Below are 27988 nucleotides of genomic sequence, written 5' to 3' on the forward strand. Positions count from 1 at the left end.
TATGCAACCATTTCATTCCAACATATGGTATTCCTAATCTGATGAGATCAGATAATGGAACCCATTTTGTAAATGACGTGATCAGCAAAGTATCTGAAGCACTAGGTTTCAGTATAAAACACCATTGTGCCTACCATCCACAGAGTGCAGGATTAGTGGAGAGAACAAATGGCACTATAAAACAAAGGCTCAGGAAAACAATGGAAGAAACTGGCAGACCATGGCCAGAATGTGTAGGCCTAGTAAGAATGTGGATAAGAATAACACAAGGAAGTAACAAACTGTCCCCATTTGAAATTATACATGGGAGACCTCAATTGTTGACAAACAGAGAAGTTGTTTTGAACAATCAACTGCCGCAAGACTCTTCTTCTATTTCCTGCAGTTTGAAGCCAGGTGATTGGATCTGTGTCCGAGTACTCCAAAGAAAAATTGGAGCTCGCCAGGGTGGGAGGGTCCATACCAAGTGCTTCTGACCACTCCAACTGCCTGCAAAATAGCGGAGAGACCCTCCTGTATACATCAGAGCCACTGCAAAAAAGGTCGAGGTCCCAGAGGATTCCACTTCCTTCACAGTAATCAACTAGGAAAGTTTCACCCTCGCTTGGTTGCTTCAGTGGTGAGGGTGAAGTGCTGATTGAGCATTGCTCGCACTTCCACCTCCAGCCGTTGACCAACTCTAGGGTAACCAAGCAGTAGGGTGTGACGGACCTGTACGCAGCCATGGGAAGGTGGACCCTCTTGGTTACCTTGACTACGACGCTCACCCTTACAGGACCCCAGCTTATGCCAGAAACAGCTGAACCACGAGGCAGACAGAAAAGATGGACGCACGACAACTCCCACCTAAGAGACATGACACAAGACCACATCCACCCGTGGATGAACAATGCCTGGTACCGCTACATCCACAACAGGACCAAGGCAGAATCGGCAAATACAGACTGTTATGTCTGTTCTCATATGCCCAGCACGTAGACATACTCCACACTATATGGTGAATATATGAATAACACTCAAGCAAAGTGTGCAGCTAGCTTCGCTGGCATTGAATTCTAACACAGCAAAATCACCACCAACGATACAATCCCATATGCTGTTGGACTTAGTAATGGAACATGTGATCAGCTCTTCTGGATAGATTTCAATGTGACAAACCAGAATACATCCATCCACTTCCCAGTGTTCCTGGACCAACTCCCAGGGAAGAACCACTCCATGTGTTATCAACAAGAGAAAGGTAACAGACCCCTTGGAAACACAACAAACTGTGTCCAAACTGAGGAAAAGGGGGACTTTGAGTCCTCTTCAACAACACCTGCTGCACTTACATACCAGACAATGTACACTCATCAAACATGACTGATGCCCTGAACGCCTTGAGACAGATCCAGCAGGCCCAAAATCAGGACTATGTAAGCGATACAAGTGACTGGTTTTCTTGGCTTCACACTGGCTCCTGGCTACAGGTGCTAAAAAGACTACTCATCAGAGTTGGAATGTTTTTACTTTTATTTTGTGTTTTGTAACATGTATCCTGCCATGTCTAAAACTCATGATTAACCGCATAATCGTTTCCGCTGTAGCTGCATACATAGCCGTGACAAATGATTATGATGATGACCCCGACCTGTTGGAACATGAAAACTTTGTGTGATTAATGACGATGTGACAGAAAATGTACAAGATGTTACACACTGCTATCTCACTTAAAAGTTATACGTGACAACAGGAGGGAATGCTAATGGAAAATTGTACTGAGTAGTCAGTATAATCTTGTAATGATATAAGTTTACTTGTGATAGAGTACTGCATGATGACCTTTTCCTTGTTTAGAACTGATTGTTCTTTATAAAACGTGTTCTGATATTTCTATCTGAATCTTCCCACAGCGATAGTAAGAAGTCGAACAAGCAGTTCTGACCTCACGCACACACACACACAGAGACACACACACACACAATCAGATAGGCACATGCTCACGTATCAACATTCCACTGAACAAATGTTTTCATTTTTCTTGTGTATAAATAAAGAGTGTGAGCGCTCTGTGACCGCCCTTGCAAGTAAAATCTGCAGCGTGTGTGTCTCCACTCTCTGACTCTCCGCTGAAGAACTGTCATTTAGAATAAATCTCTTGACAGGTGGGCAGGCCGCGTGTGGGCTGCGGGCCATACGTTGAGTATCACTGTTTGAAATGTGAACATTGTTCTGCTGCAGTCAATGGACTAAACCAGAGAAGAAGAAAACAGACTTTACCATGAAGATCCTCAGTGTGGATCAGTATAATATCAGCCTGATGTCTGCAGTTTAGTGTCAGCACAACTTTCACATCATATTCATCTCAGCACAACTAAAACATGCTGACTGACCTCAGAGTTTCAAGTCCACATCCTGGACTCTCCAGAAAACGACACAGATGCTTCACTCCTGAATCCTGCAGCTTGTTGTTGGAGCTCAGGTCCAGCTCTCTCAGATGGGAGGGGTTGGACTTCAGCGCTGCTGCCAGATAATCACAGCTGATCTCTGACAAACCACAGCTCCACAATCTGTATAAAGAATGAAAGATGTAAGTTTATTAGACAAAGTGTGAGCTTGAAATCATTCAGTGTTTCATCATCTGTTCAGAGCTGAAGAAGGTTCAGAATGTAGAAGTTTAGAAAATGGAAACTCCAAACAGCTGAAGCCAAGAGGAAGCAGCTTCAAACAAACACAACAAGAGAAAAAACTCTGAATGTTTCACATTAAAGTCGTACATTTATCATAAAAACAGGACAAAGACTTGAAAAAGTCGTATTTTTCCTTCCAGGAACCACAAGGCTTCACTTTTAAAGGTGAAGTGTGAAAGAAATGGACATATTTGAAATCCAACACCTTTTTCCAGTCACATTATTAAAGCAGACAGACTACAAGCTCCTTTTCATTCCAACAAGTCATCTTCTGACCTGGACTAACAACACTGGTCTCTATGTGCAGCTGGCTGTGAGACCAGTGCTCAGGGAGCATCTACAAAGTGCAAGACTGAAAGAACATCACACACTAATTTGCTTCCAGCACTTTCACACAAACATCTACTGTCATTATTGTCACCAAACTCTGTGGATCCTTTATTGCAAATTCAAATGGGATCAAATGGTCAGACAAAAGAGGGTTATGGGGAAATATGATGAAATGTTGTGTATTAGCAGCAAGTTATTGAATCATTTCCCTCAGAAACCAAACAAAATGATTGACAAACATGTTTTTACAAACTCAGTGTTGGACTTGGATCAGCAGGATAAGCTGATGTTTAAAGGCATTTGAGTCTCGCTGTATGAGAGTCCAGTTATTACTCAATATTTATGGAGGATGTTCTTTCAGTGTTGCACTTTGTAGACGCTCCCTGAGCCTCACAGCCAGCTGCACATGGACCAGCTGACATTACCCAGCATTAGAGGCGGGTGTAAAAAAATGGATTTTCCTATTTAAATGGTTTTAATTTGAATCAAGCGATGTTGATTCATTCAATCCTGAATCGATTTTTAATATAAATGTATTTTGCCAGAATCTCAGGTTAAAGCTCCAAAAAGCATTTCAGCAACACCCAAACAGATAAAACAGTAAATGAGAGCAGCTAAACACACAAAGATGGAAACACAGAGCGTGGATCATTCACTCGACGGCACGTACACGGACACGCCGTCGGGGCTGAAAGTGGACAGCTCACAGATCCTGAAGCTGCAGGTTTCATCTGTCTCCAACCAAAACTGACTGAACCAGCAGCAAAAGAAGATCCAAACTACGCTTTACGTTTGATGAACATTGTCATGAATTCTCTCTGACTTTGACGTTTACTTCCTGCACAGCTCTCTCTCTCTCAGTGTACTTCAAGAACAGTTTACCTTCAAAAATCTGTTTTCTGCATTTTTCACTGCTTATTACGCACCAGTCTGCTGTTGTGTTTACTGCTGTCGGCATCCGAAAACAAAGCCTCATTTCTGCTGTTCAATACTGAAGAAATTTAAACCTTTTAAAATGATGACAGATTACAAACTCTCAGCTGTGTCTGTAATCAAACCTCTGTAACTTTGCTTCACTTCAGCAGCATCAGGTGATGTTCACATGTTGATTCATGGTTTGCTTCAGTTTTTGATTGACTGCAGAATATTTTGAAGGTTATCTGCTATAAAAAGCCAGAACAGGAAAATCTGCTTCATGTGTTTCTGTTTGATCCTCAGTGACTTTGACACTAAGGCCTCTGCTGTGATGACCACACCTCTGATCAAGTCTCACAGTGTCAGCTTTGTTTTTATACATATGGATATGTGCTGATAAATGATCAGAATTATAATATTTCCCACTGTCTGCTGTGTGCCGTGACCTTTGACCTGCTAAAGACAGTCAGCTGTGGATTATTCATTGTTGTGTCTGATACTTAGAACTGTGAGGAAGAACACTACACAGTTAATCAGGGTCCCCTCTCTCTGAATCAGGAAAGGTGGGCAGGCCGCGTGTGGGCCGCGGGGCCATACGTTGAGTATAACTGTTTGAAATGTCAACATTGTTCTGCTGCAGTCAATGGACTAAACCAGAGAAGAAGAAAACAGACTTTACCATGAAGATCCTCAGTGTGGATCAGTATAATATCAGCCTGATGTCTGCAGTTTAGTGTAAGCACAACTTTCACATCATATTCATCTCAGCACAACTAAAACATGCTGACTGACCTCAGAGTTTCAAGTCCACATCCTGGACTCTCCAGGAAACCACACAGATGCTTCACTCCTGAATCCTGCAGCTTGTTCCAGTTCAGGTCCAGCTTTCTCAGATGGGAGGGGTTGGACTTCAGCGCTGCTGCCAGATAATCACAGCTGAACTCTGACAAACCACAGTCCCTCAATCTGTATAAAGAATGAAAGATGTAAGTTTATTAGACAAAGTGTGAGCTTGAAATCATTCAGTGTTTCATCATCTGTTCAGAGCTGAAGAAGGTTCAGAATGTAGAAATTTAGAAAATGGAAACTCCAAACAGCTGAAGCCAACAGGAAGCAGCTTCAAACAAACACAACAAGAGAAAAAACTCTGAATGTTTCACATTACAGTCATACATTTCTCATAAAAACAGGAAAAAGACTTGAAAAAGTCATGTTTTTCCTTCCAAGAACCACAAGCCTTCACTTTTAAAGGATTAAGTGTGAAAGAAATGGACATGTTTGAAGTCCAACACCTTTTTCCAGTCACATTATTAAAGCAGACAAACTACAAGCTCATTTTCATTCCAACAAGTCATCTTCTGACCTGCACTAACAACACTGGTCTCTATGTGCAGCTGGCTGTGAGACCAGTGCTCAGGGACCGTCTACAAAGTGAAACACTGAAAGAACATCACACACTAATTTGCTTCCAGCACTTTCACACAAACATCTACTGTCATTATTGTCACCAAACTCTGTGGATCCTTTATTGCAAATTCAAATGGGATCAAATGGTCAGACAAAAGAGGGTTATGAGGAAATATGATGAAATGTTGTGTATTAGCAGCAAGTTATTGAATCATTTTCCTCAGAAACCAAACAAAATGATTGACAAACATATTTTTACAAACTCAGTGTTGGACTTGGATCAGCAGGATAAGCTGATGTTTAAAGGCATTTGAGTCTCGCTGTATGAGAGTCCAGTTATTACTCAATATTTATGGATGATGTTCTTTCAGTGTTGCACTTTGTAGACGCTCCCTGAGCCTCACAGCCAGCTGCACATGGACCAGCCGACATTACCCAGCATTAGAGGCGGGTGTAAAATAATGGATTTTCCTATTTAAATGGTTTTAATTTGAATAAAGCGATGTTGATTCATTCAATCCTGAATCGATTTTTAATATAAATGTATTTTTCCAGAATCTCAGGTTAAAGCTCCCAAAAGTATTTCAACAACAGCCAAACAGATAAAACAGTAAATAAGAGCAGCTAAACACACAAAGATGGAAACACAGAGCGTGGATCATACACGGACACGGCGTCGGGGCTGAAAGTGGACAGCTCACAGATCCTGAAGCTGCAGGTTTCATCTGTCTCCAACCAAAACTGAGTGAACCAGCAGCAAAAGAAGATCCAAACTACGCTTTACGTTTGATGAACATCGTCATGAATTCTCTCTGACTTTGACGTTTACTTCCTGCACAGCTCTCTCTCTCTCTCTCTCAGTGTACTTCAAGAACAGTTTACCTTCAAAAATCTGTTTTCTGCATTATTCACTGCTTATTACGCACCAGTCTGCTGTTGTGTTTACTGCTGTTGGCCTCCGAAAACAAAGCCTCATTTCTGCTCTTCAATACTGAAGAAATTTAAATCTTTTAAAATGATGACAGATTACAAACTCTCAGCTGTGTCTGTAATCAAACATCTGTAACTTTGCTTCACTTCAGCAGCATCAGGTCATGTTCACATGTTGATTCATGGTTTGCTTCAGTTTTTGATCGACTGCAGAATATTTTGAAGGTTATCTGCTATAAAAAGCCAGAACAGGAAAATCTGTTTCATGTGTTTCTGTTTGATCCTCAGTGACTTTGACACAAAGGCCTCTGCTGTGATGATCACACCTCTGATCAAGTCTCACAGTGTCAGCTTTGTTTTTATACATATGGATATGTGCTGATAAATGATCAGAATTAGAATATTTCCCACTGTCTGCTGTGTGCGGTGACCTTTGACCTGCTAAAGACAGTCAGCTGTGGATTATTCATTGTTGTGTCTGATACTTAGAACTGTGAGGAAGAACACTACACAGTTAATCAGGGTCCCCTCTCTCTGAATCAGGAAAGGTGGACAGGCCGCGTGTGGGCCGCGGGCCATACGTTGAGTATCACTGTTTGAAATGTGAACATTGTTCTGCTGCAGTCAATGGACTAAACCAGAGAAGAAGAAAACAGACTTTACCATGAAGATCCTCAGTGTGGATCAGTATAATACCAGCCTGATGTCTGCAGTTTAGTGTCAGCACAACTTTCACATCATATTCATCTCAGCACAACTAAAACATGCTGACTGACCTCAGAGTTTCAAGTCCACATCCTGGACTCTCCAGGAAACCACACAGATGCTTCACTCCTGAATCCTGCAGCTTGTTGTTCCTGCTCAGCTCCAGCTCTCTCAGATGGGAGGGGTTGGACTTCAGTGCTGCTGCCAGATAATCACAGCTGATCTCTGACAAACCACAGCTCCACAATCTGTATAAAGAATGAAAGATGTAAGTTTATTAGACAAAGTGTGAGCTTGAAATCATTCAGTGTTTCATCATCTGTTCAGAGCTGAAGAAGGTTCAGAATGTAGAAGTTTAGAAAATGGAAACTCCAAACAGCTGAAGCCAACAGGAAGCAGCTTCAAACAAACACAACAAAAGAAAACTCTGAATGTTTCACATTAAAGTCGTACATTTCTCATAAAAACAGGACAAAGACTTGAAAAAGTCGTGTTTTCCTTCCAGGAACCACAAGGCTTCACTTTTAAAGGTGAATTGTGAAAGAAATGGACATATTTGAAGTCCAACACCTTTTTCCAGTCACATTATTAAAGCAGACAAACTACAAGCTCATTTTCATTCCAACAAGTCATCTTCTGACCTGGACTAACAACACTGGTCTCTATGTGCAGCTGGCTGTGAGACCAGTGCTCAGGGACTGTCTACAAAGTGCAACACTGAAAGAACATCACGCACTAATCTGCTTCCATCATTTAACCTGAACAGGAAACAGAGACGCCTCCCCTTCAAAGTAAAAGCTGCTCCTTTTGGACACAGTATGAAAGAAAGTCTACAGTATAACATAGAAAAGACAGAACAAAGTTTTGGTTGTTTTTCAATTGTGCAGAAATGAAACTACACTAAGCTCAATTATGTGACAGACATTTCATCCCATGTCAGTTTGGCCTCATCCTGGGCCGGATTATCCAGCACACACTCTGACCACAGGCCCAGGGGCCACGCACAGCTGGGCTCAATCCAAGAGACAGGAAACAAACCAACACAATAATAAAAAGCACCATGTGATCTTCTTACATCTTCAAGACAAACATAGTAAAAACATGAGCATATTTGTTTCCTGATAAAATGATGTGACAGGTAGAACAGATTAAAGTGGTGGTGTTACAGCCTTTCTCCCCCCTGCTGCCGAGGCTGTTAGTCTCTCCCAAACTCAGCTACAGGACTTCCAAATGAATGAAAGCAGCAGAAGTGGCTTTACAAATGAAAGAGGAAGAGGAGAAGAAGACGAGAGGGAGGCCACCCTGACCATCACTCCAGCTGAAAACATCACACTTCCATTAAAGTTGGTGAGAAAATGTTGAGCAGGATGAGCTGCTGGCTAATCTGGAGGCTGTAGCAGCAGCTCACAGTCACAGTGGATTTCCACTCATGAAAAAGCTCTGGCTGCTTCATTTCTCATCTCATATCAGAGACTTTAATGCTTCACTGAAGCTGTACTGTGATGCTTCCATATTCCAGTGAGGCCTCCATAATGATTTCAGCTGTTCTGTACACACACTGTGTGCCCTGTATGGCTCAAAGTCTCTGCAGCCTGTTTTTATCTGCTATCATCAGATCTTCATCATCCTCATTCACATCCCTCACACACTCTACAGCCTCATCAGCACTGACTTCATCTTCACTGACTGATGGAGCACAACATGAACCTGTGGAGGCTGAAACACTGTCCTGTCAAACATCTCCCCGTCACCACTCCACTTCTGTCAGCCTTTAAATGAACCCTGCTCAAGTCTGTCACTTCTGTTTGGAGCCAAAAAGAAAAACTGTTGTTCAGTCATTTGGAAAGACAACATTTCTGAAAGCACTCAAACTTCTTCACATTTGTCTTCAGACACATCCTGAACATTTAGGAACTAAAGAAAGTTTCAAACATCAATCAAAGACCTGAAATATAGAAAAACAACAACAGCCACAGTCAGTGAACTCACCTCAGAGTCTCCAGTCGACAGTTTGGACTCTCCAGTCCAGCACACAGAAGCTTCATCCCTGAATCCTGGACGTCATTATTTCTACTCATGTCCAGCTCTGTCAGATGGGAGGGGTTGGACTTCAGAGCTGAGGCCACAACTTCACAGTGAGTCTTTGAGAGTCCACACCAAGTCAGTCTGTGATGATAGAAAGTATAAAATATGTTATTATAAAAGCAGAAAATCTGCATTATAAACACAGACTGAATGTATATGAAGGCAAAACAGATTGAGGTCATAATCTGATGAATCTGCTCTTCACATCTGTGCTTCAGCTCCTCTTACTGTGTTTGACATGACACAACGATTGAGTCTCTCTCAGACCTGCAGACCTTTAATGAGAATCTTTGTTTGGCTTTAATCTGCAGATGAAGGAGGAAGATGGTGTCACATTTAGGCTTCCATAATGTCCACAGTCTGTCACTGAGATCTGATCCAGAGTCAGAGTTAAGACACACATTTGGACTGTTTCCTGTTTTGACTCCAGAACATTTTGAATGAGTTCAGCTCAGTGAAGAGTTCCAGCTGGAAAGATGATCTCTGTTTGCTACCTGCTGTCAGGTACGACTGTTCACGTCCACACGTAGGAAAAACCTGCTGACTGTTACCAAACGGAGCAGAAATCTCATCACTGGACAATAATGATGAATGAACTCAGAGCTGCTGATATCAGATCTGATTTCAGGGGAACTAAACACAGAAATGATTGGCTCATTTTAGCTTTCTGAGCCATTATCTGCTGGTGTGTCGCTAGTTGGCAGAAAATGATTTGTATTCCTGTTCAGGGCTTCAGTGTTTATGAGTCCAGATCCAGGTGACAGCAAGTCAAAATGATGTTACCTGTCTGTGTCCAGCAGCAGCCTGTATTCACTTTGAATATTGTTATAACCTGACATGGATCAGTTTGTCTTTGATTGGTTTGTAAATGTCACTGTTTCCATTGGACCTGAGTGACGGTACAAAGACAGAGAGGGAGAGAAAGGAGAGAGAGGATGGAGACAGCAAAGAGAGAGCAAACACAAACAGGTGAGAGTGGACAGGTGACCAAGGTCAGCAACCAATCAGAGAGCTTCTGCTTGACCCACAGTCACTGATGATGACTGCACATAACCAAGCAGTGTGTTACTCTGATATCAAATATGGATCCTGCTCTTATAATAATGATCATCAGATGATATTATTGTGTTATTTTGTAGCTGAATACGATGTTTGTGTGATTATCAGTGAAAGAAGCAGTGAGGAGGATGGAGAGAGAGAGAGAGGACAGAGGGGGAAGTTAGAAACACTAAAAGGATTTTTCATGGATTTCATGGATGATTTGAGTGATTTCCAGCAGGACACTTAAACATGTCAGTGGACGTCCTAAAGAACATATTCACTGATATGAAACGTGTCATTGAACAGGATTAATATCAGTGGAAACATGGTGGAAACAGCTGTGACTGCATGGATGTGACACACTTCAAATCTGTTCTCCACTCTTGGATTTGGGATCCATGGAGCTGCTGCTGAGTCTGTACAATAAAGGAATGGTGTGGAAGGTTGCAGCGTACGGACACAAACACTTTGTGGTTACAATCTGATTTTATTTTCAAATTAAACTACTAACCTACACTGATTAATGATGTTAATGATCACATCTGGACTCACCCAGCCTTTCTGCAGTTCCTCACAGCTGGAATCAGTCTCAGTCGTCCCCGCTCTGATGTTTTGTACTTCTGCAGGTCCAACTCATCCATAACCTCATCTGACATCTGCAGCATGAAGGCCAGAGCTGAGCACTGGATCTCAGAGAGTTCCTTCTCTGATCTGTTCTCTGACTTCAGGAACTCTTGGATCTCCTGACGTACTGAGAGGTCGTTCATCTCCATCAGACAGTGGAAGATGTTGATGCTTCTGTCAGGAGAGATTTCATCACTGTTCATCTCCTTCAGGTTGTTGATGACTCTCTGGATGGTTTCTGGACTGATCTCTGTCTGACCCAGCAGACCTACTAAGAGTCTCTGGTTGGACTCCAGACAGAGGCCATGAAGGAAGCGAACAAACAGGTCCAGGTGGCCATTTTTACTCTGGAGGGATTTCTCCATGGCTCTCCTCAGCAAATCATCCGAAAATGAAATGTAATAGTAAGGATCATCTGGATTATTTTCCAGGAAGTTCTTCAGCACCTCTGTCTTCCTGTTGGTGTGACAGTTGAACATGTAGACTGCAGCCAGAAACTCCTGAATGCTCAGATGAACAAAGCAGTAGACTGGTTTCTGGAAGATCACACACTCTCTTTTGAAGATCTCTGTACAAACTCCTGAGTACACCGAGGCCTCTGTCACATCCAGACCACACTGCTCCAGGTCTTCTTGGTAGAACATGATGTTTCCTTTCTCCAGATGTTCAAACGCCAGCCTCCCCAGCTTCAGAAGAACTTCCCTGTCAGCCTCCGTCAGCTCCTGTGAACTCGTCTCATGACCCTCATGGTACTTGTTCTTCTTCCTCTTTGTCTGAACCAGCAGGAAGTGTGAGTACATGTCAGTCAGGGTCTTGGGCAGCTCTCCTCTCTGCTCTGTAGTCAACATGTGCTCCAGAACTGTAGCAGTGATCCAGCAGAAGACTGGGATACTACACATGATGTGGAGGCTCCTGGATGTCTTCATGTGGGAGATGATTCTGCTGGACAGCTCTTCATCACTGAATCTCCTCCTGAAGTACTCCTCCTTCTGGGCGTCAGTGAAGCCTCGTACTTCTGTTAGCCTGTCAACACATGTAGGAGGGATCTGATTGGCTGCTGCAGGTCGGGAAGTTATCCAGACGAGAGCCGAGGGAAGCAGATTCCCCTGGATGAGGTTTGTCAGCAGCTGGCTGACTGTTGACTTCTGTGTGACATCAGACAGCAGCTTCCTGTTGGTGAAATCCAATGAAAGTCTGCTTTCATCCAGGCCGTCAAAGATGAACAAAAGCTGAGAGACAGCCAGCTTCTCTGCTGTGACCTTCTGTAATGTTGGATGGAAAACATGGAGCAGCTCCAGGAGACTGTACTGCTCATCTCTGATCAGGTTCAGCTCCCTGAATGAAAGCAGAACCACCACACTGACATGTTGGTTCTCCAAGCCCTCTGCCCAGTCCAGAGTGAACTTCTGCACTGAGAAGGTTTTTCCAACACCAGCCACGCCGTTGGTCAGAACCACTCTGATGGGTCTCTGTTGGTCAGGTAAGGCTTTAAAGATGTCCTGGCACCTGATTGGAGCATCATGGAGGGCGTCCATCTTGGAAGCTGTCTCCAGCTGCCTCACCTCATGTTGGGTATGAACCTCTTCACTCTGTCCCTCTGTGATGTAGAGCTCAGTGTAGATGGTGTTGAGGAGGGTTCTACTTCCTGTTTCATCACTTCCTTCAGTCACACGTTCACATCTCCTCCTCAGACTGATCTTATGTTCATCTAAAACCTCCTGCAGACCAACATCTGCTGAAAGAAAGAAAAACAATGAGACTAAAGAGAAAGAAAACTCTTCAATGTCTGAACAACACAAGAAGTCCAGTTTTCAGAAATGAGTCCATCAGCAGACGGATGTTCAGTCTTACTTTGTACACAGCTGCTCTGACTGGCTGTCTGCAGTCCAGCTCTGCTTCTGGATCTTTCTCCACACTGGGGACAGGAGGAGTCTCCTGATGAAGCAGACTGGTCCCAGTATGAGGAGATGCACTTTCTGCAGAACCAGTGTCCACAGCTGGTAGAGACTGGATCCTTCAGGACGTCCTGACACAAAGCACAGCAGGACGGCTGCTCCTCCTCACAAACACAACTCCTCTTCCTCTCTCTGTGAACACATTTCTTTATCACTAAAAACATTTACTGTCAGTGAAAAACATCCAAATGTGACCAAACTGCAGTTCCTCACAGTTCCTTTGATTTCATCAACACTAATGAGCTGCTCTTCCTGTCTGCCTGTCTCATTAAACACTAAGTGATGAATACAAACTCAACACTTCCTGCAGACTTCCTGACTTCACAATAAAAGCTTTCCATCAGAGAGAGACAGTTATGACTTTCACTGTTTTACAGCCGCTGTGTGCAGATTATCTGGGTCAGTTCACTCTGAAGCAGCTTAGAAGTGTCCGTGTAGAGCCGTGGTCTGACACACAGAGACTTCTGATTTTCTCTATTTAAACAAACATGATGAAGATGAGCAGGTTTCTCTTCTAGTATAAAACTCTGTGTCTCTCTGGCTGGCACATGATGGCTTTTCAGGTTTCATTTTTTGCTCTCTCCTGCTAGGGTTTTGCCTGCGTGTGTGGAGCTTGTAATGGCCTCTTGCTCTTGGTCCACACAGTTATGATGATTACACCACCTGTTGCTGATTCACCTGGGCTTACCGGTAACCATTTTACGTTGCGGCATGGAGCAGTTTGTCGCTGGGACATTGACCCTCCTGTGTTCATGATCTCAGCTCCTTGCTAAGAAATCTCTCTCTAAATTCACCAGTTGGGTTAACTTTGTGTATACTTTGAGTATATATTTCCCCGGACCTGGTTACAGACGCTTACCTGTGACTCCCGTGTGTGGCTGTGTGAGTGGAGAGCAGGACAAGAGTGACTGAAGAGGAGTGAGTGTGGACTCCCTTCCCTCTTTTCCCTGGAGCCCTGGACCCCCTCCCCAACTCACTGTACATATATAGAGCACTGTGGTTCACCCCTTTGGTAAATAAACTGTCACCTTTTTGTTGGTCAGAACTCAGTCTGTGCTTGAGTTCCTCTGTTAGCCATGACATTTTGTTGTTTCTCTCTCTTCAGGTCCCTGTAAGTGTTTGATGGGCCTTTCTAAAACATTATATTTATTCTGCTTTGATTGTTTTGTGTGCTGAGGGACATTGTTGCATGATCCACTTTTTCTTATCACTCAAATATCCTGATACTTTCAGAAAGTTGGAGAGCTCTCCTGGCTTGCTTAGTCTTTGCTCTGTACTGCAGTACTTGCATTGGTTTCACTGGACAAGTCTGCATGTGAATCTACAACTGATCTGACATTGTGGCACAAACACAGTAAACAAACACTACGAGCACCTTGTTTCATGTGCAGTGGCTTTCTTCTCATTCTGTTACTGAACACTGTATGAAAAGCCTCTCACTGCCAGCATCCTTCCAGCCCCACGACAACAAGACCAACTCACATCTTCACAACACCAAGAATTTTTCCCCTTTTCTTTGGAGAAACTGAGAAGCCAATAGGATTGTAGCTCAAACTTGCCCACAGTCCTGCTTCATCACTGCTCACTCCTACCTGTGTTGGTGCCGAGTGGACAGTCATAGCCTGCTGCTAGCATGAATGCTACATGTACTGCTGTGGATGATCAGCAGAAAAAGATGTTGTCAGTTTGACTGTTTGCTGTATTTAAAGTGTTTTTCTCACTTCATCTGTATTCAAAGTGCATTCGGGGCTTTAGCTGACAGCTCTTTGTGCTAACAAACTAAACTCTCTTAGTTTAAGCCAACAGACTTTACCAAACACAAAGCCTGCTGCTGCCTCCATGGGTTAGCTTGTGTGACTGGTGTTTACACCAATGAAATCTAAATCACACTAATGTGTCCTCCAAGGTGTTTGGTGGGAGCACTGAGTGAAACATAAGAGCTCTGGTAAAATAACAAACAGGGCTGTGAGAGCAACTGAAGTGATAAAAATACTGTTTAAAGATAAAAAACACTTTGATGTTCTCTCGTCACCTAACAAAGTCCAAACCCTGTGAACTATTTTAGCTTTAATAATTGTGGATTCAGGTATCCTGAACCCATCTTTGGACATTTGTAATGAAATATTTTAAAACTCCATCAAAGACTCCTGATGTGGCTGTTTGGAGAAGGAAAAGAGGGACAAAGTGGAGCGTCGAGTTGAGGCTTCATTCACTGCAAACCTACAGTTATGTTTCCTTATTTCTGCTGTTTGCATGTTCACAGCTGAAATAAAGCTGCCTCTTTGACTTCATCCTGTTGTGTTTGGGTCCAATCCTGCCTGTCACACAGCGCTACAGGACAAAGTCTAATATTTTTATCTTTTTAATGAATCTTTGGTCATATTTATCCAGGAAAACACAAACATGTAAAGGAGTCATCACAGGTCTCTGACCTCTTTGGTCCAGGTTCAGCACTGAAGTTTGGAGGGTAATCTCTGGACCCATCACTCCTTACAGACGGACAGCTGGATCCTGCAGACTGTGACCTCTGACCTCTGCAGACACAAACATGTTTTATTCAATGATCAATTCTCTGATAAAGTGATTGAAGCAGCTGTGATCACACAGACTGCAGATAATGCAGCTGTTTCCTGTCAGTAACAGTCCTCTTAGATTAGAGTTCAGCTTTTTACAGGAAAACAAATGTCCCTGAATGCAACAGTGAGACACAGTCTGCCTGTGTGGCTGTGATAGCTGCCGTTAGGAGCGCTCATGTGTTTGCAGTTAGACGAGGAGATGTTACCATCATGGACATGTTAACAAATCCTGCAGCATCACGTGGCACAAACACTTTGTGTTCCTGTCATCTGCAAGCAACAGGAAGTTCATTAATAAAGGCGGGATGGAGACGTGACTGTGATGGTTCTCTTTCATCCAGCTGTTACACACATCTGGGCTCACACGACGAGCCTTTGTCTAATACAGCAGCTGCTCTCTCAACACTTTTCTGAAGAGGAGCTGCACAAACCTTTGTTTGCTTTCTAGAGCAGCGTATCAAAGTCAAACTACCCACTGCTAGCAGCTGTTTCTATCATAGTTTAGGATCCAGATGTGTGAGGTCTAAATTTACACCTCTGATTAAAATACATAGTTAAAAACAGCCAATTGTGTCCAAATGTGTCTTAAAACCAGATAAACTGACAGTTACAGCTGAGCCTGTGTGTCCTTGGAGACACTGCTCTGCTACAGAGATGCATTTTAGAAACCAGGAAACATCAAAATCATTTAAACAGAGAGTTCTTGTTACTAACAGCTCACCTCTCTGCAGCAGAGACTTTAAACTCAATGATGGCATCTTTAGACGCGTCACTCTTACAGGACACAGAGCTGGGTGGAGGTCCAGGCTGGTTCCTGTGAATAATGATGGAGCAGTGATGTGAGTGCTGAGCTGTGACATGGAGAAGAGTCATGGACAGTTAGAGATGGTCATCTCACCTCTGAGCTTTGGTCTGGCTCTCATGTTCCCCACACAGAGTGCTTTTAGAGGGAGGGACTCCCTCCTCTCTGTCCTCACACTGATCCATGCTGCTCAATTCACATCAGCTCACACACACTTTCTACCTGACTGACCCACTCAGCACCCACTGATTAATTCAGACACGTTTTAATCCCCAAAAGTTGATTCTGTTCATCTGGATGTTTTCAGTGGGAGAAACGTTTCATGACTCATCCAGGTGACTCCTTCAGTCTCAGCTGACTGCAGGTTTCCAACCTTATAAACAGGACATTTGCACAATGGCTGGGAGGTCATGGCCATTGATCAACAACCACTGATCAATGGCCATGAGTCCCATTCACAGAGAGTTGGGGAATGTCTGCAATCACAGCATTACCTAACCCTTACCTGGATGACTGAGCATCAAGACACTTTTTAATATTTTACTAATTTCTGAAGCTTTTTACCAACTTTGTTCAAATTGGTCTGCTGTCATTTTATTGTTGACAAAAAGAGATTTTGAGTTTGACTGTTGACGTTTCCATGTGGGACTGTTGCTGCAACACCAGGATGTTACTACAGAATACACTTTATATTGTGAGCACTTGGATGTTAGTCCAGTGGTCCTAAACTGACACACCTGCACCTGGATTCATTCTGACCAGATTTTAGCCCAACAGTGTTTCATACTTAATACATCAGACACAAACTCTGCAGCTGTCATTGTGTGCAGTGTGTGTGCAGTGTGTGTGCAGTCTGTGTGCAGTGTGTGTGCAGCAGGACACCGTGTCCTATGAGTGTTATACTACAATAAACAGAGCCTGACCGCGGGCATAAAGAGGGCAAAAACCCACTTATGCTCTAAAGATGAAGTTCTATTTCTCTTCAAATGACCCTCAGAGCATGTGGAGGGTCATTAAACGCATCACAGATTACCTCAAGAACAACAGGCTGAAGAACATAAAAACAGAGTTTCTGTCTGATGGTTTGAACATGAAACAGGAATTATTGCGCAAAAACGGCCAGTTTACTAACTCTGCAGAATTTATGATCTAGCATCAGCGCATTCACCTACAATACACGAATGAATATCACCAGTTAAACTGAAAAAGGAAAATAACCTGCATACAAATACGACAGCAGACTATAGTGAACGAGCAGAGAAATGCATTTTATAGATGAAATGTTGGCAGCGACTTCCGAAAAGCAACAAGGACACCCCTGTCTCACTGTCAGCAGTTAATGAACATCCACAGACTGGAAGCCCGTTTTCCGTTTCCATAACTCGAAATTTTGAAAAAACTAACTCGAAATTTCGAGTTAATAAGTCGAAATTTGGAGAATGGATCCTTTTTTGTGGCGGAAACGGGCTTCCATAACAGACTGATGGAGGCAGGAGAAGCTGCCTACAGTCATCAGTCAGTGGATCCACAGTAACATCGACTCTGAGTTCAGCTGCTGATCATCAACTAACTGTTTCTGTCTCATTCCCAGACTCTGATCTCACATAAAACGAAGCAGATTTATGCTGAAACTAAGCTGCACACAGCTGATGTTAGCCAGGAAAACAGTACAGACTGCTAACGTTACCTTAACATGGAGACGATCAACTGCGCCACAACATTCACGAAAGCGAAAGTAAAAGCGACGGAAGGAAACGATCAGAGAGGCGTTTGAGGGACGTTCAGAGTCAGGAACCTCAGAAACGGATCAGGCTGGAGTTTAATTCTGTTTTCATCTTTAGAAACATCTGGAAATAGTTATAAAAATGCTGCGTAATAAAGAAAAATAGTGTAGATTAGTTTGAGTTGTGTTTAGCTGAGCTGTGTCTTTAATCAAATCTAAACTGAAGAGTTAATTTTGTGGAGGAGCAGCAAGACTTTCAGTGTTACTCTCAGGAGAAAGCCTCCCAAATGTCTGTTGTCTTAATAGTGGAATTATCTGGAAAATGAACCAGTTCTTATAAGCTGCTTTTCAATATGAGCAGTCAAAGCATTTTATACAGCGTGCTTCATTCACACAAGCACTTCTTTTTCTAACAATGACACTATGATGGATGCATCAGAGAGCAAGTCGGGGTTCCATATGTTGCCCAAGGATACCGTGGCGTGCAGACTGGAGCAGCCAGGGATCAAACCTCCAACCTTCCAGTTAGTAATTCTACCTGCTGAGCTACAGTCTGTACTTCCTGAACAACACACCCTCCTTTTGTTTCTTTATTTCCAGTAGCAACCAGGACCATAATGAACCCTGACTCAACAGACACTCAGGATCCACCTGCCCAGTAAGTCACCCACTAACTGTAACTATCAGAGCCCTGACCTTCTGCAGAGACGAGTCACACTGAACACAGCAAGTGTCCCTGCTCTCAGATACAAAACCTGCCTTTAAAAGTTCAGAGTAATGAAATCAGCAGTTCTGATTCTAGAATCTGTAGTCTGACACACTTGTGCACTTTTGTTGTTTTGGTTCAGAGCTGCAGAGTAAACCGGTGGTGTGTGTGCAGCTCTTCTTCTGGAACGTCCTGGACCTCCTCCGGTATGCACCGCAGGTTTTATAAGGACGCAGCTGCGTTTGAACCCAATAATGTAGTTTTACAGTGATGCACAAACACATCAGCTTTTCAAACTTCAACTTTACTTTGATAAATCGTTTTAAAAGCACACAGGATGCAGAGCTTTAAGAAGCTTTTAGTACCTTACAGTTGAACAGCACTCCCTGGACCTGACCTCTCAGCACTAATGCAATTATTTTACTAATGTGTCAAACTATCTACATTTTTAAACCATGACGTCTTACTTTCCCTCTAAGCAGATACCCAGGGCAGAAACCCTCCCCCTAAACAGCCAGTTTACATTCCAGTGTAGGTGGAAATCATCGAGTTTCCATCTTTTATTCCAACAAACTGAAAGCTGAGCTCATAAGTACTTTGACTTCTCAACATTACGAGGTTCATTGTGTGGTCAGAGTGTTGTGTAAGGGAAGTGTTGGGAGCCAACAGGAAATGGGTTAGCCAAGCAGAGCTGATGATATGAAGCCAGGAAATGAGCACAGTGCATTCCAGCTGCAGTGAGTAACCTCTGTGCTGTAAGCAGAAGTGCTGGAGGAACGTTCTGTATATCAGCGACACACAGGCCAATAACACTGTGATAGTGAATGAAGTAAAAGCACAGCAAGTGAAGCGTTTGTTCCCCTTTTTGTTTCTCTCTCAGCTGCCACCATCTATCAGGCGCTGCCTTATGTTGAGCAAACGGCCTCCCAGTCGTGTCCACTCAACTCAACAACAGCTCCAAACAGCCACCTGCCCGTGGTGCTGGCGCTCTACCTGCCTGTCCTCACTCTTGGTAAGACGGAGAACAACCCTTTGTGACATTACAGTCACCTGATGGACGTGCTGCACAGGAGCACGTTTGTTTGAGTCCAAGCTCCTCCTTTACATTTATGGTCACTGCAGTCGTCTTCAGTCAGCCACTACTTTCATTAGCTTTGGTTGTTTCAGCTTCTGCGTGCAGCCACGTTAAAGTTTGTCTCGATAAATCAGACTCACTTTTGGTGGGCACTGATCTGATTCTGTCCATATTTACACACAACTTCCCTGTGCAAATGATACTTAAAATGACTGAAAGCTCTGATACCAGTGAGGTTTTCTGAGTAATTATGTGGATTAAACTTAATAAAAGCTGTAAGATAGATTAAACTATACATTTCATACTTGCAGCATAGGCCACTGCAACGTTGCAGAGACAGTTTTACTTTTTTCTTTAGATACTGCATAATCGTTACAGAAGTAAGAAATATGTTACCATTATTAGTTTTTTAACTCTTGTGGTCCTCAGTCGCTCGTCCTTGTATGTTAAACATGCTGGTTGGATGAGGGTTAATGAGACGGTTAGTCGTGCCGTTGTGAGGCTGATGAACAGCAAACACGTTTAGACGAGAACCTTAACTAAGACAAAAAGATGTTAGACACAGAGGTCGGTCGCTTCACTAACACGACCTAAATCCAGCTGAACTAGAACAGACTGAAGGAAAAGAACACAAAACGTTCTCAGGTTCTCCTGATTTGTTACTGTTGGAAAAACGAGTGACAGTTTCCTGAGGAAGACTAGGATGATGAAGAACAGTTACAGGCCTCACTGTCATATCATCATAGTTGGTGTCCGAACTTTCTGACCAGGTCTGTGGTGACAACACTGAGGAGGATCTTCTATCTGGGGATGTTAAATTGGTGTCATGAATGAAGTTACTGTGTAACTGTAGTGTAACTGTAGTGTAACTGTTCAGTTACTGTGTAACTGTAGTGTAACTGTAGTGTAACTGTTCAGTTACTGTGTAACTGTAGTGTAACTGTAGTATAACTGTAGTGTAACTGTGGTGTAACTGTGTAACTGTGGTGTAACTGTAGTGTAACTGTTCAGTTACTGTGTAACTGTAGTGTAACTGTTCAGTTACTGTGTAACTGTAGTGTAACTGTAGTATAACTGTAGTGTAACTGTGGTGTAACTGTGTAACTGTGGTGTAACTGTAGTGTAACTGTTCAGTTACTGTGTAACTGTAGTGTAACTGTAGTATAACTGTAGTGTAACTGTGGTGTAACTGTGTAACTGTGGTGTAACTGTAGTGTAACTGTTCAGTTACTGTGTAACTGTAGTGTAACTGTAGTGTAACTGTGGTGTAACTGTGTAACTGTGTAACTGTGATGTAAAACACTGCTTTGTTTTCAGGAGCCTCGCTCACAGTCGGGCAGCTGCTGAAGGAGAGGCACCACCACCTGGCGAAGTGGAACAGGAAGAGGAAGTAACATGAAGTCACAGCTCGTTGGAGTTACGGATGAAGTCGAATTTAACGATCTGCTGTAAAGAGAGAAAAGGATGTTCTAGACCCAAAATGATTTCTGTTGCACTTTTATTGACAGCACAGATTCCTACAGTACAGTTACTGTCTAACATTAAACAGCAGCTCAGACCAGCAGCCGTGTGTGTCTTTGTGTACGAGCAGCAACGCCTGAGCAGGACACCGAGGCTCCTCTGGGCTACCAGCCGTACGCTCTGGTCCACACGGCTTTCTTCTTGAACTCTGCAGAGGACCTGAGTGCCAACAGAGCAGCTGAAAGGAACCACAGGAGAGATCAGAGGAATCAGAGAGATCAGAGAAATCAGAGCAATCAGAGAAATCAGAGAGATCAGAGAGATCAGAGAAATCAGAGAAATCAGATGGCTGTTCTGAAGACCAGGTCATTTTTTCAGCATATCCTGCCTGTATAAACACTGATGTTTGAGTAAACCTTAAAATACCACCTGCTCTTTCCACACCTTGTTTTCCAACAGTGCTGTCAGCTGAGTGTCAATAAACATGGTGCATTAGTTCTCATGTAAAGACTGCCACAGATGAGGCCTGTGGAGCTCATTTGGCCAAATCATCATTTGTGTATATAGAGCTGAATCACAACAGTCCCCTCTATGGTAACTTGATATTGTGAGATAACCTGCAACAGTGCAGAGAAACTAACAGTCCAACGACCCTGTCTGAGGGACGTGGTGAGGGTGGAGCTCCGACACAACCAGGTTCATGGAGGCCATGATTGGTTGGACTGCTCTGTCTCTGTGATCACTGACAGAAATATTTCAGCAGAAACTACAAACTGCATGTGTCTGAGCTGAAATTCAGGCTTCTAACCTGAATACACACATCTGCATCCACAGCAGTGCGATGTAAGCACAGAAAGACGTGCGTGGATGAGTATAAACCGCTCAGAGAAGAACAGTGCTGCATAAGAACCAGTCCATGAAACACACGATGCATTTCACAAGGAGACCTGAACATACAGGCTTTACCACGAAGGTTTAGCTTCTGGGGCAAAACCAGTAAAGAAGAAACCACAGCTGGTGGTGTACTGGTCACTTTAGTGAAACCTATGAAAATACACTATTGCCAAAAGTGTTCGCTCGTCTACCTTCACACACGTGCACTTCTCTGACTTTCCATCCTGAATACATATGATTTAGTTTGCAACTATAACAGCTTCAGCAGGTCAGGTTGATGTTGGATCAGAAGGTGTGGCTGAGTCCTCGCTCCAACTCATCCCAAAGAGGTCAAGTTCTTCCACACAAACCCGTTCACTGTGCTTTGTGCTGCAGTACAGTCGGGCTGGACGCACGAAGCTGTGTAAAATACCACACCACAATCGCCCTCTCCAAGCTTTACACTTGGAACAACTCTCCACCACGCCCAGACTGCTTCGATTGTCACATGAAGTCTGAGTCATGGTCTCTGCTGCTGCTGCGCTTTAAACCGCTGCACAGCTCAGCTCCAGCTCAGCAGGTCATCTGCTAATAGGAAGGTTGGTGGTTTGATCCCAGTCTGCTCGCCAGCCATCCTTGAACATGGATGAATGTTAGAAAGTGCTTAGTTTACGCTGTGGCTGACCCCGCCCTTCGATTTCAGATGGCCTATCACTTCACAGCAGAGACGCTGTCGTTCCCAGTTGCTTCCACTTTGTCACCTCAACTGGAGTTTGTGTTCAGGTGCCATCCTATCAGCAGCACAAACACCTGCTCGGGCTTATACACCTGTGGCCACAAGTGACTGAACACCTGCATTCAGTGGTTTGGAGAGGGGAGTACTTTTGGCTTTATAGTGACGTTTTTACCTCGAGGATGTAAGAACCTGACAAAACTCAGGCCAGGTCTTAATTTCAATGAGACCTGCACAAGGATCGTAATAATAATAATCTATATCTAATTAAACTGTTTAGATGTGATTTCATGAAGTAGTTTATGGAGACAACAGTCTGTGTACTGCTGTGGTTCACACAGAGTGAAATATTATGAAATGTGTAAGTAGGAAAAAGGCTGCTTTGCTCACCTCTGGCTGTGCTGACCGTTGATGCTGACACGCTCTGGTCAGGAGCTTCCATGATGCTGAGAAGCCAGTCTATGAACTGAGACACACACACGGGGTCATCCCTTCTGCACCTTTACAACGAGTGACATTTGAGCTAAAGTTCAAAGTTCACAGCACAAACACTGACCTTGGGCATTTGGCTGCTCCAGGGCTCCTTGTCCAGGAGCCGAGGGAGGCTGTGGGACATCGCTAACAGGCACCGGGACAGGGCGCCGTCCACCGACGACTCCTCGCCATATAGACCGTGTGTTAGAGCCTGAGGCTTGGGGTCTGGCTGCCATGGAAACCACTGCACCCGGATGCCAAAGAGGAGTGGCATGATGTGGTCACTCCAGGAAACTACTGCAGCAGCAAAGAGCTGGAACAGGAAGTCGGTGGCCTGCAGAGCACACTCAGTTAGAAACACACGACACAGAATCTGCTTCCACCAACTCAGATACACAGAAGAAGCAAACAGCAGCAAGCTTTGCTCTACTGCTGATGCTCGAGAGCAGCCTCGCTGTAGTTAACATGGCACCGTCATGGTGGACCAGCATTTAGCTAAGCTCAGCTGCTGGGAGGAAGAGGAGGATGTGTGGGAGTCACATGGCGGTCACTCAGAAACATACCGATCTGGTGTCTCCACGCTGGACGTCTGTTACGCCGTAGGCAACATTTCGGATACGTCCCATCAGCTCCAGGAGCCACTCCACCCGTCTGGAGATGCCTGTGACAAAGATGCTGACTAAATGAAAACCATCATGGTAAAACACACAGGTGTCAGTTGTCTGTTAGATCAGGAGAGATCCACTTTCCACGCAGTAGGAACGCCTTCCTGTCTCACCTGTGTTGATGCTGGTTGCCAGGCGACACTGGTAAAACGTCTGCAGGAGGAGCCACCCCACTCTGCGGCTCGGCCAACCACGGAGGACCCCAGCAATGACATCATTAAGACTAAGGAGGGGCACTCGTCCCTGAGAGGTCAGGTAGGCTAAGACGAAGCAGGTCTTCTCCATTTGAGTCTAAACAGAACGCAGAGATGTTAAAGCCACAGCGCACGCTGAGCTTCAACGAACCGTCACAGACTGAATGACAGGCGTGACGTGATCACCGCACGTGTGCTGAAAGGAAGCCAGCAGAGGATCTGACAACGAGGGTCAGCAGCAGCTGAGAGGGCTTCAAACTAAACACCTGTCACCATTTCATGTTTAGTTATCCCGTCTTCCTTCTCTTACCCCAACCAATCACAGCAGAGGCCCGCCCCTCCCTGAGCCTGGTTCTGCTGGAGGTTTCTTCCTGTTAAAAGGGAGTTTTTCCTTCCCACTGTCGCCAAAGTGCTGCTCATAGGGGCTCATATGATTGTTGGTTTTTCTTTGTATTATTACTGCAGGGTCGACCTCACAGTATAAAGCACGACTGTTGTTGAAGTGAATAAAGTAACCATGTGAGGAAGATTCCTCTAAATTACTGAAAGCTTTTAACTTAAATCACTATATGGTTACATTTGATCAAACTGAACGTTTATTTAAAGTGCTCCTTTTAGAAATACACACTTGTGTAGTGGGCCCCCTGCTGGGCATCAGGAAGAATGCAGGTTTTACTGTCCACACACTGACAGCTATAAGTAATAAAGCAATATGAGCTACAGGTCACTGGAATTACTTCCATTTCCACTATGAGACCAACAACATGTCTTTGAACCTGTAAACCAAACGTACTTCTGCCCGCGCTTCAGCACATGGAAACAGTGGACGTGGTCCCTCTGTTCATTTTCTGCTGGTGTTATTAACACTGTACCTCAGAGACTTTCATGATCCTCTCAATCTCTGTGTCAGACATCTCAGACAGACACTTGGCCACGCCCACATACAGATCCACTTCATCATCCTGAAATAAATGTACAAGAAATCAAACACAAACACAAAAATTGTTATTTTTTAGTTAAAATGTCTCATTTAAACACCTTTGAACCTGTGTTCATGTGTTAAAGAGGCAAAGCTCAATGCCAGCAGGGCCCAGCAGCAGGACGAATAAAAGGCTTTAACTGTTAGACTGCTCCACACAAAGGTTTCAAAACAGACAAAGACAGCAGGTTGAAGGAGATCAGCTGATTTCACAGAAAGGTGAACAGAGCACGGCTAACAGGTTCAGCTATTAGCAGCTGTTAAACTCAGGGAGCCAATGGTAGGCGACACACACCAGCGCACATATCATCAACTAAATAATTCCAGCCGTTCAAAAGCTGAAATGTAGCATCAAGTACCATGAAACACGAGCACTGTGCTGTTCTTCAGACTGATGAGGTTAATGATGCCACAGGTTCAGAAACATGCTGCTCAACGTAAAGACGACAGAGGATTTGGACAAAGGCTAAAATGAGTCTAACTGCCCGTGATCCTCACACAACTTTAGCTGTTTGACTGTTTTCCTGTTTCTGTTATTGTACTTTGAAAATGCTGGTCGAGATCACGCTGATCGAGATCACGCTGGTCGAGATCACGCTGGTCTAGATCACGCTGGTCTAAATCACGCTGGTCGAGATCACGCTGGTCGAGATCACGCTGGTCTAGATCACGCTGGTCGAGATCACGCTGGTCTAGATCACGCTGGTCGAGATCACGCTGGTCTAGATCAGCTCTCTCCTGTGAACGAGTCTCAACGTGACGACCTGCATGAACAAAGGTCAAAGGAGGTCTCGAGTGGCAGAAACAGCGACAGCTGTGTCACAGAAATCACTGTTAGCCAGAGCGAGCAGACGTGCTAGCTACAGCTGCATCATGGTCCAGAGGTCATGTGACCATGGTCCAGAAGTCATGTGACCATGGTCCAGAGGTCATGTGACCATGGTCCAGAGGTCATGTGACCATGGTCCAGAGGTCTTCTTCTACGGGCAGAATCAGCTTTAAATGGACTGCAGCAAACTGTAAACACGTCTCTGACCAGGTGCATCAAACGTGACATTCTTCCTCATGAAGAGGAGGAGGAGCAGACCCTGCATCTCTGAAGGTATGAAGGTCGTTAGTGTCTTTGGAACTGGCACACACATCTGTCTTACTACAGCCAGACTTCATCGTTACAAAGACCTGCGTCTCACCTTTCTCCAGCTGAAAACATCTGGCCTATTAAGCAGCTGTTGTCCTACATCAGACAACCTGCTCTTCAAGCAGTGCCACAGTTAGTCTGCACACACAGACTGTTGTCAGAGGAAATGCTCTGATGCTCCTGTCTGCACTTCATTTACTCAGTTTATCCAGCTGACATGTCCTGTGTGTTCTGCTATGGATGTAATCAGGCTAATGCACGTGACTGCATTCTGTTTTTATGTTTGCAAACTTCATATTGTCCTAATAAACCCAGACAGCCATCCCACCAAAACATGTACAAATGTTTGCATGTTTCACTGAAGCACCCAGTTTGTATCCAAGAGTTCGACATCTTTAACTTTTGAGTTTGACGACATCAAACGAACACTAACAGGAACCTGCTGCACATCCTGTCTTTGCACTTATTATAAACCTGACTGACATTTCTATCAGGCCTCCTCGTCCAACATCCATCAAGATAATTACGTATTACTTATGCTCGTGTCATTAATATAATAACTGAGCACAGGAAACAGATATGTGAGATACAGACAGGGAGGGGCCAGAGCTCTGTGACCTGTTACTGTAACTGTTCCAGTTACCACTGTTGTTATTATGATGCTGTGTTTGGTCCCTGCCCATCGAGGTGTTCTTACAGCTGAGCTAACGATGGGCTGAAGCTGCTGTGGTGATGAGAAGAGCTCATTTCCAGCCGAGCTCCGGTGACTGAAGCTCTGCACACCTACAGCAGCATCTGTCACAGCTTCTTGCTTTGAATAAAATGGGTTTATGCTCCTGTTCGTGTCTCTGGGTGGATGGGAACATCAGAGGATATCACGATCCCCGAGCGTAAAACCAGGGACAGAGCCATGCATCAAAGAAAAAGCTTCTACGTGTCAGTGATAACAGTCAGCAGCTACACTGCACCTGGATTCGGTCGGGCAGGAAGGTGAAGATCTTCTCCGTGGCAGAGCAGAGGATGGTCCAGCAGCTGCTAGAGGGGTTTGGGAGGGCCATGGCCTGAGCCAGGCCCCGCAGCACAGAGCGACACAGGGACGCGCGCTGGGGTCGGAGGTCCTCCTCAAACTGCTGCACCCCCAAACTCTCCACATACACCTGCAGCTTGTCCTCAGTCACGTGCTTCATCCACGAGCCCAGAGTCTCATAGAGGTGGGCCCGGGTCTGGTACTGGGGGAGACAGACAGCCAGTAAGGATCTCTGAAGCCTTCATCATTGTACTGGACTCAGCACGCTCTCCTACAGCAGAGACAGACTGGATGTGTGTCGTGGTTAAAGAGCATCTGTTCAGCTTTAGAAGCCAAACGCTGATTATTCAGACATTTCTTCAGCTGCTGTACGACTGAGAAACAGCTGAGCTCAGAGGTGAGGCAGTAGATGCTCCTGTTTCTGTTAAGAACACCTAAAGAAACCTGTTCAAATATAAGCTGGATATCAAGAAACAACAGATTAAAGTGGACCAGCCTATAAACCTGATGGAGACTGAATATCAGCCGTCACAGCGCTAATACCCAACTGAACTTACACTGAGACTGTGGACCAGGGGAGGCCACAACCAGGAGCCCAAAAACAGAGCACCGCTGTGGGAGGACTGGGTCTGACAGGCTGCCAGGACAACACACTGATGCTGCACATCCTCTCCTACAAAACACAACAACAACATCGACTGAACAGGATCTGTGGCTTCACGGACAGCACTGAGCGACAACTCTTACCAAAGCTCATCCTCATTAAAGGAGAAAGAGCGGCGCTCCAGTTGATGGGCGGATACTGGAAAGAGGCGCCGACTGACGCCAAAGCGGTGAGAGCGGTCTTAACCAGGCCTGGATGGGAGGACTGAGGACCTGCGCCCAGAGAGAGACGATGTTA

At 44.4% G+C, this 27988-nt stretch overlaps 1 protein-coding gene and 2 pseudogenes across 4 annotated transcripts in view; 1 reads left to right on the top strand and 2 right to left on the bottom strand.

The window, feature by feature from the left end:
• Nucleotides 1–723: 723 nt before the first annotated feature.
• On the top strand, nt 724–1362 carry LOC148105851 (uncharacterized; annotated as a pseudogene).
• Nucleotides 1363–2353: 991 nt separating this feature from the next.
• Nucleotides 2354–27988, bottom strand: part of LOC148105852 (protein NLRC3-like) — an 85804-nt gene continuing 60169 nt past the window's right edge. Inside the window, exons 1-6 of one of the 4 annotated variants that reach the window (XM_087838960.1) lie at nt 12558–12825; nt 10635–12441; nt 8946–9122; nt 7028–7204; nt 4707–4880; nt 2354–2549 (exon numbers count right to left, since the gene is read on the bottom strand). In XM_087838960.1, coding sequence (XP_087695086.1) covers nt 2354–2549; nt 4707–4880; nt 7028–7204; nt 8946–9122; nt 10635–12441; nt 12558–12825 — 2799 coding nt within the window. Of the gene's footprint in view, nt 2550–4706; nt 4881–7027; nt 7205–8945; nt 9123–10634; nt 12460–12557; nt 12826–14441; nt 14469–27988 lie in introns of those variants that run through there. The other 3 variants (XM_087838958.1, XM_087838959.1, XM_087838961.1) reach the window with 3 other exon arrangements.
• LOC148105853 (focadhesin-like) overlaps nt 21031–27988 on the bottom strand; it is a 32453-nt pseudogene continuing 25495 nt past the window's right edge.

This window comes from Neolamprologus brichardi, chromosome 3, assembly GCF_056152115.1.
Source record: "Neolamprologus brichardi isolate AB-2024 chromosome 3, ASM5615211v1, whole genome shotgun sequence".
NCBI lineage: Eukaryota > Metazoa > Chordata > Actinopteri > Cichliformes > Cichlidae > Neolamprologus > Neolamprologus brichardi.